Here is an 11033-nt window from a genome sequence, read left to right on the forward strand (position 1 = left end):
TACTATATACTGTATGCTGTATGCTATATGCTATATACTATATACTGCTATGACCCAGGGTGGGGCACATAAGCAACACTAGTGATGTGAAGAATGGAATCCTCTTTCATTGAACCAACCTTCCTCCAAATCCCCACAGCTCACTGTAAGCCCAAAAGCAAGGCTCTAGCATGTACACACACCTGAAGCAGTTCCTTGAAGCAAGAAGTGAGTGAAAGAGAGAGAGCAACACAGTTCTGAGAACAAAAACAATTCAGGACACTTGGTCATGTATGTCTTCGTTGCACAGAGAGTTCACCATGGCCACAGCACAAATTGGAGCCGAGCTGGGTTGCTGCAAACTGCACATGGCAAGACTAGACAAGGCAAGGTGAACAAAGCCAAGTAAGGCAAAGCAAAACAAGGCAGCAAGTCATCGGTAACAACAAGGCTTCTTAAATCATGGAAGTGTTGCTGGCAAGTACCACACTTCTTCCCAACAAAAGCCCCCCCCACCCCCCCCCCCGTGGCATCTCCTATTCTCCAGGTGAGCCTTGTGAAGAAGTGATGGGGTGCTTTCCCAAGAAGTGAGATCAGGAGTGGGTTCTACTTACCTTTACTACCAGTTCGCAACAGGATCATGTGCGCGTGCTTGCTTCACATGAAGCTTCTGCGCATACGCAGAAGCAAGGCGCATGCGCAGATTGCTGATGATGACATCCAAGGCAGTGGGTGGGGCCTCCCACTGCTTTTACTACCAGTTCTTGCGAACCGGTCCAAACTGGGGGCAACCGACAACTGAGTCAGATCATCCTGCACTGACTCTGACTCTTCTCCATTCTCTGTGCTCAGGGATCAGGTGGGGGAGGCAGTTGCTTGTCTCTGGAGCTCCAATGCTCCTCTGCTCCACTGCCTACCCTTTCCATCTCCTTCCCCCTTACTCAGTCATCCTGTGTCCTCTCTTCCTTTCTGGAAACCCTTTCGAAGCCGAGGGACCCAGGACTGCCTCATCCTGCTCCTCCAGTTGTTCCTCCTGGGTCCGAGAGGCTGTGCCTTCTTCCTCCTTTGGCCCCAGCTCCCTCTCCTCCTCCTCAGAACTGGGCTCCAATGGGGCCATGACATATATTATATACTTATGCCATATGCTATATACTGTAATATACTATAATACTATAATTATAGGCATCAAATGCTTCAGAAAGCACACAAAGGGGAGAAATTTGCATGTAGGCAAATCTTCACTAAAAGGAAGCAAACCCTACACTCAAATAGCACTGATGATATTACTTGTTCAAGAAATGAAACAACCTAGCTCAGAGAGCACTAAGGACTCAACAGTTCAATCCTGAGCTACAGATATTCTATTCTATCAGATACTATAATAAAATAACATGTTGGACTGTTTTGATTTTCCCAGATCCATATGGGCACATATATGGGATTTTGGAATGTTTTCCCTGTAATCATGCCAAGGGCAAAATATTACCTAGGAAAAAAGCTTTTCTTATCTTGAGAAATGTTAAGTAGAGAGATAACTGGTTGTCTCCTGCTCTTTGTCACTCAGGCCTTGCTTCCTTATATCACACTTTTTCCTTCCTTCCTTCCTTCCTTCCTTCCTTCCTTCCTTCCTTCCTTCCTTCCTTCCTTCCTTCCTTCCATATCATTTGTAGAAGTATATGTTTGGCATGATCATACCCTAAGAATTTATTACTCTTCCTTATAACTCACATGTCATTAATTTTTGTGATGTGACATCATTGCAATTTAGTGGAAAATAATCACCCATTATTAGTAAAATTAAACCTGAGGGGAAAACTGGAGCTTTAGTCAGTATTTTAATGTTGAAGTGTGACTAAGCCTGCTTCTAACTTTCTATGTTCAGTGTCCAATATATTGATTACTCTTTAACATGAACATTGCTTCGATATTCCAGATTGTGCTTTATTCTGAATCATTGGAATTGTTAATTTCAATGTCTACAGTGACAAATAGATGGGGAATAGGAGATTCTTAGATTTTGCTTGTTGCCTTTTTAATGAGGTATGAAGTTTCATTGAATAGCTTTCTTCCTTTCCTCACACTAGTCTTCCCTTTCAATAGCAAAAAACAAAAACTATGTTTGAAAGAAAAACAAACTGCTCAAAGATAAAGAGGAAAGTAAATATAATTCTGTTAATGTATTGCCTTAATCCTATTGATTAATTCACACCACATCTCTTTAGGTTTGGTGATTGCTCAACACAGCTATGTGGTGATGTGTGCTGACTTTTGAATATTAACCTACAACCTGGATTTAGGCCTGTAAAAGAACTGCCTGTACAATTCAAATTTAGTCATAGTTCTGTGTACATTTATAATTACCACACAGAAATTATAATGTTATCTTTCATATCTGCATCTTATAATAACGAATGAATATCATTACTACAGCAACATAATACTTACTATTCTGGTCACAAGTCATTGTCACTCAACCTTTTTTTGTCTGAGAGCTCCACAGGGTTAAATATATGAAACAAAGAAAAAAATATTTGCATCTTATTTCTTTTTCCTTTTTACCCACTATTCACATTAGCAGGTAGTAGAAAAATAATTTAGTTATTATTTATTTATTTATTTATTGGTTCAATTTATATGCCGTCCTTCTCCGGAGGCTCAGGGCGGTTTACAATGCGTTAAGCAATAGCCTTCATACTTTTGTATATACCTGCTTAGTAGGGCTTTCGCCCCCTCCCCCCAAAGCAGTGTTCTTTTTTATACAAAGTCAGCTTATTGCCCCCACAATCCGGGTCCTCATTTTACCTACCTCAGAAGGATGGAAGGCTGAGTCAACCTCAGGGCCGGATTTAGATTGAAAGAGGCCCTAGGCTATTCCACTTATGAGGCCCTTTCACCAGTGGTGGGATTCAATTTTTTAACAACAGGCTCTGTGGGCGTGGCTTAGTTGGGGGTGTGGCTTGGCAATCATGTGACTGTGTGGGCATGGCTAGCTGGTCACGTGACTGTGTAGGCGTGGCTAGCTCGTCATGTGACCGGGTGGGCGTGGCTATGTGCATAGACTTTTTTCAGAGGGCTGAAAAAAGTCATTTCTGACTGGGCCTCGCACTTTTGACCGGTCCTCACACTTATGACCATCCTCACATTTATGCCCGTGCAGCTTTCTTAACAACCATGTCACTCATTTCACAACTGCTTTTCTTCACCATGGTGACAAGATAGGGCAAAAACGTAAAATGTGAGGACAGTCGTAAGTTCGAGGACTGGTCAAAAGTGCGAGGACCAGTCAGAAATAACTTTTTCAGCCCTCTGAGTAGTCCATATGCATAAAAGGATACAGCAATAGAGAGGGATGAAGGAAGGGAAGGGAAATTAGAGTAGGAGAGAGAGGGAGGAAGAGAGGAGGAGAAGGAGAAAGGAAGAGGAAGTAGGGAGGAGAAGAAGAGGGGGAGGAAGAGAAAGTAAGAAGGAAAGAAAAGAGAGGTGGTAGGTTTGAGGAGAAAGATTGCTGTACAATAAAAAAGATGAAAGGGAAGAAAGCCAACCCCAAACAAATATTAAGATATTAAGATAAAGAATGAATTGTTAAACTTTAAAGAATAAAAGAGAACAAATATGAATAAATAACAATAATTAGAAACACACATACAAACATACAATGTATTTTCTTTGAACAGAGTATTTGGCCGGTTCACAAATTTAAACAGTGTTTAGTCATTTCAATTAAATTTACAATTTCTATATTTCCTTTTTGCCATATTTATTCCTCATCTATTTTTGTAAAAAACCAATATTACCCTCATCCTCATCTCTAATCTTAATCAAATTCAATTTTTCCCTTCTATTCTATATTATACCCCTTCCCATTGTCATCTATTTTTATATCCATCCTCACATTGGTTAATTATGTAATATTACAGTTGTTTAATATGAATTCAACATTTTAATATAAATCAATTAGTTATATAACTACCTTTTTTGTATATTAATCAATATGAACATGAATATTCCAATTATTTCCATGCAATCCAATTTCTTACAAATCAATTAATTATATTTACCAATAATAATAAACCAAATAATTTCCCCCATATATTCCTCCAAACCACAACTTAACCATTTCTGCTTTCAACACAATATACAATTAATAGTATCTCAATTATTACAATTCCCTAGTTAAATAGAGCTTTTTTTCTTTTGTGTTTTAAAATCTCCTCTTTTTCCCTAAATTTCCTGTTGTTTGCACCTACCTTTTTTGGTGAGGAAAAAGAAATCTGCCTGCCTAATTTTCCAACGTGCAAAGCCAACAGCCTGCTTTACTTTCTCTTTCGTTTTTCAGTATAGCTAGGGGGGAAAAAATCAGCACTCTTTGCAAGCAAGGAGCAGATCCGTGAGCAAAACAGCTGAGAGCAAATCAGCTGGGGGTTGGGAGCCGATCTAAGCAAGGGCTAATTAGCCTATGCTGAAGCTCCGGGGGCCAATAAAATTACAAAAAAAACACCAAACCCTTTGTTAAATTGCTGGCTCCCCCGCCCCTCGCCCACCACTATTTATTGGCAATAAATAGTGGTGCGGAGGGGCGGGGCAAGCCAGCAATTTAACAAAGGGTTCGGCTGCAGCACTGGCTCTAGGGCGGCCCTTTGAAGCCCCGCGGCAAGAATTTGAAGGTTTTTTTTCCTCTAGCCATCGGAGGCAGCAATAGATTGGGAGTGGGCGGGGTAAGCGAACGGCCGACAATCCAACAGAGCAGAGAGTGAGGGTGAGTGAAGGCGTGGAAGCGGCTTTCTCCATCCTGCTCTCTTGCGTCCGGAGCCGGTGGGGAACCACGTGGCAGCCCACGTGGATCCCAGGCAGCGGAACTCAGGCTAGGGAAGGGGTGGGCAATTGTGGCTCTTTTACAACCTGTGGCCTTCAACTCCCAGAATTCCTCAGACAGCTTGGCTGTCTCAGGAATTCTGGAAGTTGAAGTCCACAGGTTGTAAAAGAGCCACAATTGCCCACCCCTGGCTACGGTAGGCTGGCGCCGTGCGGGTGGGAGGCGAGGGGCGGGCGAGCCAGCAATTTAACAAAGGGCTCGGCCGAACCCCCTAGAACCCCCAGAATCCCACCACTGTGTAGGCCCCTCTTGATCTTGAGGCCCTAGGCTGAAGCCTAGTTAGCCTATAGGAAAATCCGGCCCTGGTCAACCTTGAGCCTGGTGAGATTTGAACTCGCAGTAATTGCAGGCAGCTGGCAGCTAAGTGCTACTTAACAGCACTTTAGTCCGCTGCACCACCAAGGCTCCTATTATATTTAAATTCAATGTCTTCCTTAAAGTATTTCAGTGTTATTTGTAACACAGGGCAAGGTAGGATCATAAATTATTTGATACTCCCAACATTTTGAGTAGTGTGATAGCCAAATATGGCCCTAGTTTCTGCCTTGGTTTACCTTCCCAATAAGTAACCAACTCGGAAGATCATTTAAAAGCAGTTTATTGGGGTACCCTGATAAAGTGGGATCTCTTTATTAAAAAAGAGAGAGAACCCTGAGCCCCATGCTACATTCCTTTTTATAATTAACACATCAAAGAAAATGCAAGAGGAAAGTTGATTGGACAGGATAAAAGTAAACTCCCCTTTGCATAGGAAATCAGTTACATGTAGTTAAACATGTTACACATTTGCATCCCATAGTATCACACTAGAATAAGTAAACTGGCACATCTTAGAAAACCCAAATCTGAAGACCCCAGGTTTTCCCTCGGTAAGTCAAAACCCCCAAAACCATCCCCTCACTCCTCAGTCGATCACATGCTCCAATCAACGTCCATCCCATCTCTACCCAGCCCCCTGACCACCCCTTCTCCAGATGCTGGATCATCCTGACCTTGACCGACAGGAAGAATGCTATTATGTCTACTAACAACCCCATTCCTTAATCTGCCCTCCTACTTTACCACACATGAGAAGGTGGCAGCATTGAAGCTTCCGGCCTAATATGGCTTCCAAAGCTGACAGGCATTCCCCCCTGTAGAAAGAACCACATCCTGAGAAATAAAGCAGACAAAACACAAAAGAAGGGGTTAACACCTTGCACAGGACCCCTTAACACCCTCTCCCCCCCCCAGGGGGACCTTTCAGTTTCTCAAGAAATTTATCATGAAATTGTTTCACTAGAGTATCAGCATTTACATCCCAACTTTTCACCCAAGTAGCTTCAGATAAAGGGTAACCTTTCCAGGGTACCAAATATTGTAAGCGACTCCTGTAGAGTCTAGAGTCCAGGATCTTCTTCACTTCATAATGAGTCTCCCCTTGCACTACCAAAGGAGGGGGTGGAACAGCTGGCAAGGGTCTTAAGTTAGATTCTTTAGCTAATTTCAACAAGCTACTGTGGAAAACGGGGTGTACTTTCCCTAATGTGCAAGGGAGGCTAAGATGGACAGTCACTGGGTTAATAACTTTCAGTATAGGAAAGGGACTTATGAATTTGGGTCCAAACTTTTTGCTAGGTAACCTCAATCTTAGGTACTTGGTTGACAAATACACCTTATCGCCTATTCGGAAAGGTGGTTGGAGGGACTGGCGTTTGTCAGCCTGGGCCTTATATCTTTCTGCTGATTCCACTAAAGCTTTTTTAGTATTCTCCCAACCCTTTTTCAATGAGGTCATCCATTCTGTTAGGGACATAGAAGTGAGTAGCTCTCTAGGTAACTCAGGCATCGGCACAAAATCCATGCCTGTAGTTATCTGAAAAGGAGTCAACCCAGTACTGCTGCATACTGCATTATTATAAGCCATCTCTGTGAATGGTAGTAAGTCCGCCCAGTTTTCTTGTTGATAATTTACATAACACCTAATTTTTGCCCCACCATTGAGTTCAATTTTTCAGCCGATCTGTTAGTCGATGGGTGAAAAGCTGAGTTAATGGACTGTAGAAACTCTCTCCAGAACTTAGCGGTAAACTGGACCCTGCAATCTGATATTATTCTCCTTGGGACTCCATGTAGCCTGTAGATGTGTTTCACAAACAGCTTTGCCAGTTTCCTGGCCAAGGGTAGTCCATTGTAGGCAGTGAAGTGTACTTGCTTGGAGAACAAATCAATGACAGTCCAAATCACCCTGTTCCCCCCCACTGTCAGGGAGCTCAACTATGAAGTCCATTGCAATCTCCTCCCAGGGCTTGGTTGGTTTGGCCACAGTCTGGAGAAGCTCAGGGGGCTTCCCTGGTCTGGACTTCATGGTGGTGCAGGTGGCCCAGCTCCTCACATAGTCTTCCACATCAGCTTTCATCTTTGGCCACCAGAATTGTCTCCTAGTCAAATGGAGGGTTTTTAAAAATCCAAAGTGGCCCCCTAGTCGAGAATCATGACTCCTCTTTAGCACCAGGAGTCTCAGGCTGCAGGGCACATAAAGCTTATTCCCTTTCCATGCCAACCCTTCTCTTAGGGTTAGGTCCGCCTGGTTTTCCTTGAACCAGGAATCAGTCAAGAGTGCCACTTTTAGCTCTGCTGTCAACTTGTCTTCGGGGAGGTTGGAACCATGGAGAGTTTGCACTCTGGTGCGGGCTTGGCAGCTGGCTGAGCCTCCGAGATCATAGTATGAACTATCTCTTCCTGTCGGCTGTCAAACTGGGGCTTATGGGAGAGAGTGTCAGCTAAAAGGTTCCCCCCCTCCCCCGGGATGTATTTCAGGTTAAAGTTAAAGCATTTGAAATATTGAGCTCAACGAACCTGCTTGGGTGAAAGTTTCCTCAGGGTCTTCAGGGCCTCGAGATTCTTGTGGTCAGTCCACACTTCAAAAGGCTCATTAACCCCCTCTAGGAAGTATCTCCAGGATAGGAGAGCCCATCGCACCGCAAAAGCCTCTTTCTCCCATATCGCCCATCTGTGCTCGGTGTCCGTTAACTTTCTTGATACGTAAGCACATGGCATTAGATTGTTTTGGGCATTCCTTTGCAGTAGAACAGCAGCCACTACCACATCACTTGCATCCGCCTGAACCACAAATGGCTTATTTGGGTCAGGATGCTGTAGGATCGGCTCCACTGCAAATAGGCATTTCAACTGTTCAAAGGATTTTGACAGCCCATTGTCCAAGCTAGGAGTTGGCTAGGTTTTGGCTTGGTGGGAGACGGGCCAGTTTTTAGCAATTCTGACGAAGGGAGTGCAACCTCAGCGAAGGAAGGGATGAATTGTCTTTAAAAGTTTGCAAACCCCAGGAAGCTTTCGAGTTGCTTACGGGTTCATGAGGGCTGCCAGTCCAGCACTGCCCTCACCTTTCCTGGGTCCATTTCTATTCCCTGATTCGACACCCTGTATCCCAGGTAGTCCAAGTACTCCTTATGGAACTCGCATTTGGACAATTTGCATAAAGCTTGGCCGCTAGGAGCTTTTTCAGCACTTGTCTGACCAATTTGACATGTTCTTCCATACTTTTGCTGAATATAAGAATGTCATCAAGATAAACAAGAACCCCCTGATATAGGTGCTCATGCAAAACTTCGTTGATCAGTTGCATGAAGACTGCGGGAGCCCCTTGGAGTCCAAAAGGCATGACCCGGAATTGGAAGCTGCCCAGGGGGCAATTAAAAGCAGTTTTCCACTCATCTCCCTCCTTTATGTGAACTTGGTAGTAGGCTTTTCTTAGATCTAGCCTGGTAAAAATCTTGCCTTTTGACAGGTGGTTCAGCAAGTCCTTCATCAGTGAGAGGGGGTAGGTATTTTGTATGCAAATGCAGTTCACGCCCCTAAAAACGCATAATCTCAGTGTACCATCTTTCTTTTCTTTAAACAATACTGGGGCGGCCACCCTGGATTTCGCAGGCTCGATGAACCCTCTGGCTAGGTTGTTGTCAATGTAATTCCTCAATTCGGTCATTTCAGCAGGTGTCATGGAGTACATTCTGGGTTTTGGCAATTTGGCTCCTGATTCTAATTCGATGGTGCACTCCGTGGGCCGATGTGGGGGGAGGAGGTTACATTACTCCTCACTGAAAGCTTCGGCTTGGTCTGCATACATCTTAGGAATCTGGTGTTTGCCTTGAGGCCCGTCTGAACAAACCACTGCTGGTTTTGGCAGCTGGCCGTTATGGGTAGGCTGCTCTTTGGGGGAGGGGCAGGGGGTAATGGACCAACCGCTATTCTGATTTTTCGGTATCCATCGTCCCATTTGATGTGGGGCCCCATTTGTCCAGCCAAGCCAGGCCCAGTATGATAGATTCTGACATTTTTGGGGTTACTATAAATCGTAGACGTTCATGATGTTTCCCAATTTCTAATTTAACCAGTTCAGTAATATGGGTGTCAGGGACCCCCCCCCCAATTAACATTCCATCCACCTGGTGAAATTTAATTCAGCGCTTTAAGGCTGTTGTCCTGATCCCCAATTGTTCCACAACTGGAAGTCCAATTAGACATCTAGTGCAGCCGGTATCTATTATTTCTGGCAGTTCTGCTTGTTTCCCTGTCTCTGGCAACACCAGTTTTACTTTAATTGAAAAGGGGGGGATAGGTGCACTCACCATCAGATCTTCATCTTTGCTAGCATTGCCGGGAGGGGCTTCTTTAGCTGGAGGATCCTCGCTCTCTTCAGTGGGGAGGGGAACCTCCACGGCTTGTCTGGTGAATTGGCTGGTGTCTGGGGTTTTCCTTGAAGTCCTCCTGACTCGTGCAGCCGTGGCAGGACGTTGTTGTGGAACTTGAGCAGGGGCCAGGCACTCAGAAGCTCGATGTCCTGGTTGTCCACACTGATAGCACTTAATCGCCCCCCCCCTGATTAAGGCTATTTGTAGCCTTTGAAATGGGCCATCTAGATAATGCTCTCCGAGGCGGCTTCTCTGCTGGGGTTTTGCTGTGGGGTGGACTTCTCTGTCTAGAGCTATGGACATGGTATACCAGTCATGAAGATGCTCAGGCTCCCCCTGGATCCCACAGGCTTTACTGACTTCTTGGTCAATAGCTTCTTTAAAATAGTGTAGGAGTATGCGGTCAGGCCAATGCCTCAGATTCCCTGCAACCCGTCTAAAGTCCCATACAAAGTTTTTTATAGGTCGATTACCTTGCTTCATGACCTTTAGTGTGGCTTCACTTTCATTTATTCGGTCAAATCGGGAACGGAGCAGTGTAATAAACCCATCGGCATCATTCAGTTCCGCAGCACCCTCATTGTGCAGCTGGGCTATCCATTCAGAAGCCTCTCCCTCATTCATCCCATCTGAAATTGCCAACACCAAGTCCCATTCTGATTCGTATTGGTCCCCTGATCCACGTGGGCCCAGACCCTGCTGAGGAAATAAGCTAGTTTGGTAGGCGTCCCATCAAAGGTTGCTCTGAAGTGGGATGGCATTGGCCTTGCGAGTGGAGGGGCCCCGGCAGTGGCTGGCTGGGATAGAACTTGCTGCAGGGCTGTTCCTGGTTGCTTCATTCCAACTGGCTGCTGGGAGATTTGCTGGGCTGGAGGGGGGGCACCCCCACCGGCTGCTGGATTAGTCCCCCCAGTGGTGCCAGGATTGTTGGGCCATAGGGGGGGGGGTCATGGTGATCCCTAGAAGCTTGGAACAGATGGTGCGGGATACCACTGGCACTGGACCCATCTCTGGCTGGGATAAAACCCCTGGCCTGGCGGTATACTCTCAGCAGGAGGTAGTGCAAAGGCAGGCTGGCGAGGGGCCCCAAAAGGGTTTTTTTGCATTCTGTATGCTGGCTGCGCCTGGTGCCCCACAGCTGCAGGATGGCCATCCTGCGCTGATCCCCTTGTTTCACCCCTGGCCGGGTAGAGGGGGGTCTGTGCCCTACTAATCCCCCCTCCATGTCCTGGATCAGGGAAGGTGAATGTAGGTTGTGCTAATCTCCATCTCAAGAGGTTGGGAAATGGGTGCATAACTCCCACTTCCATCTGCTCAAAATGCTCCAGGAGCCCAGTTAAGGACTGGCTTCACATTGGGTGCAGCAGGTCCCAGTCCCGGGAGTCTCCGGATCCCACAGCTATCCCCATCCTCCACTCTGGCTCACGGGGCGACTTCATTTCCCCTCCTGGAACTGGGTCAGACTGGCAACTCTTCCAGGAATCTGATGC

The 11033-nt window shown here is 45.5% G+C and overlaps 1 protein-coding gene across 1 annotated transcript; it reads right to left on the reverse strand.

Moving 5' to 3' along the window:
* Positions 1-7471: 7471 nt before the first annotated feature.
* Positions 7472-10286, reverse strand: LOC148112903 (uncharacterized). The gene is made up of 3 exons (XM_087874326.1): positions 9481-10286; positions 8236-8397; positions 7472-7588 (listed from the first exon to the last, which is right to left on the reverse strand). Exons 1-3 carry the CDS (start codon positions 10165-10167, stop codon positions 7472-7474), a joined length of 966 nt encoding a protein of 321 aa, XP_087730452.1. The 5' UTR covers positions 10168-10286.
* Between the last annotated feature and the right edge of the window lie 747 nt (positions 10287-11033).

Source organism: Pantherophis guttatus, chromosome 7, assembly GCF_059756535.1.
Source record: "Pantherophis guttatus breed Tessera chromosome 7, ASM5975653v1, whole genome shotgun sequence".
Lineage (NCBI taxonomy): Eukaryota > Metazoa > Chordata > Lepidosauria > Squamata > Colubridae > Pantherophis > Pantherophis guttatus.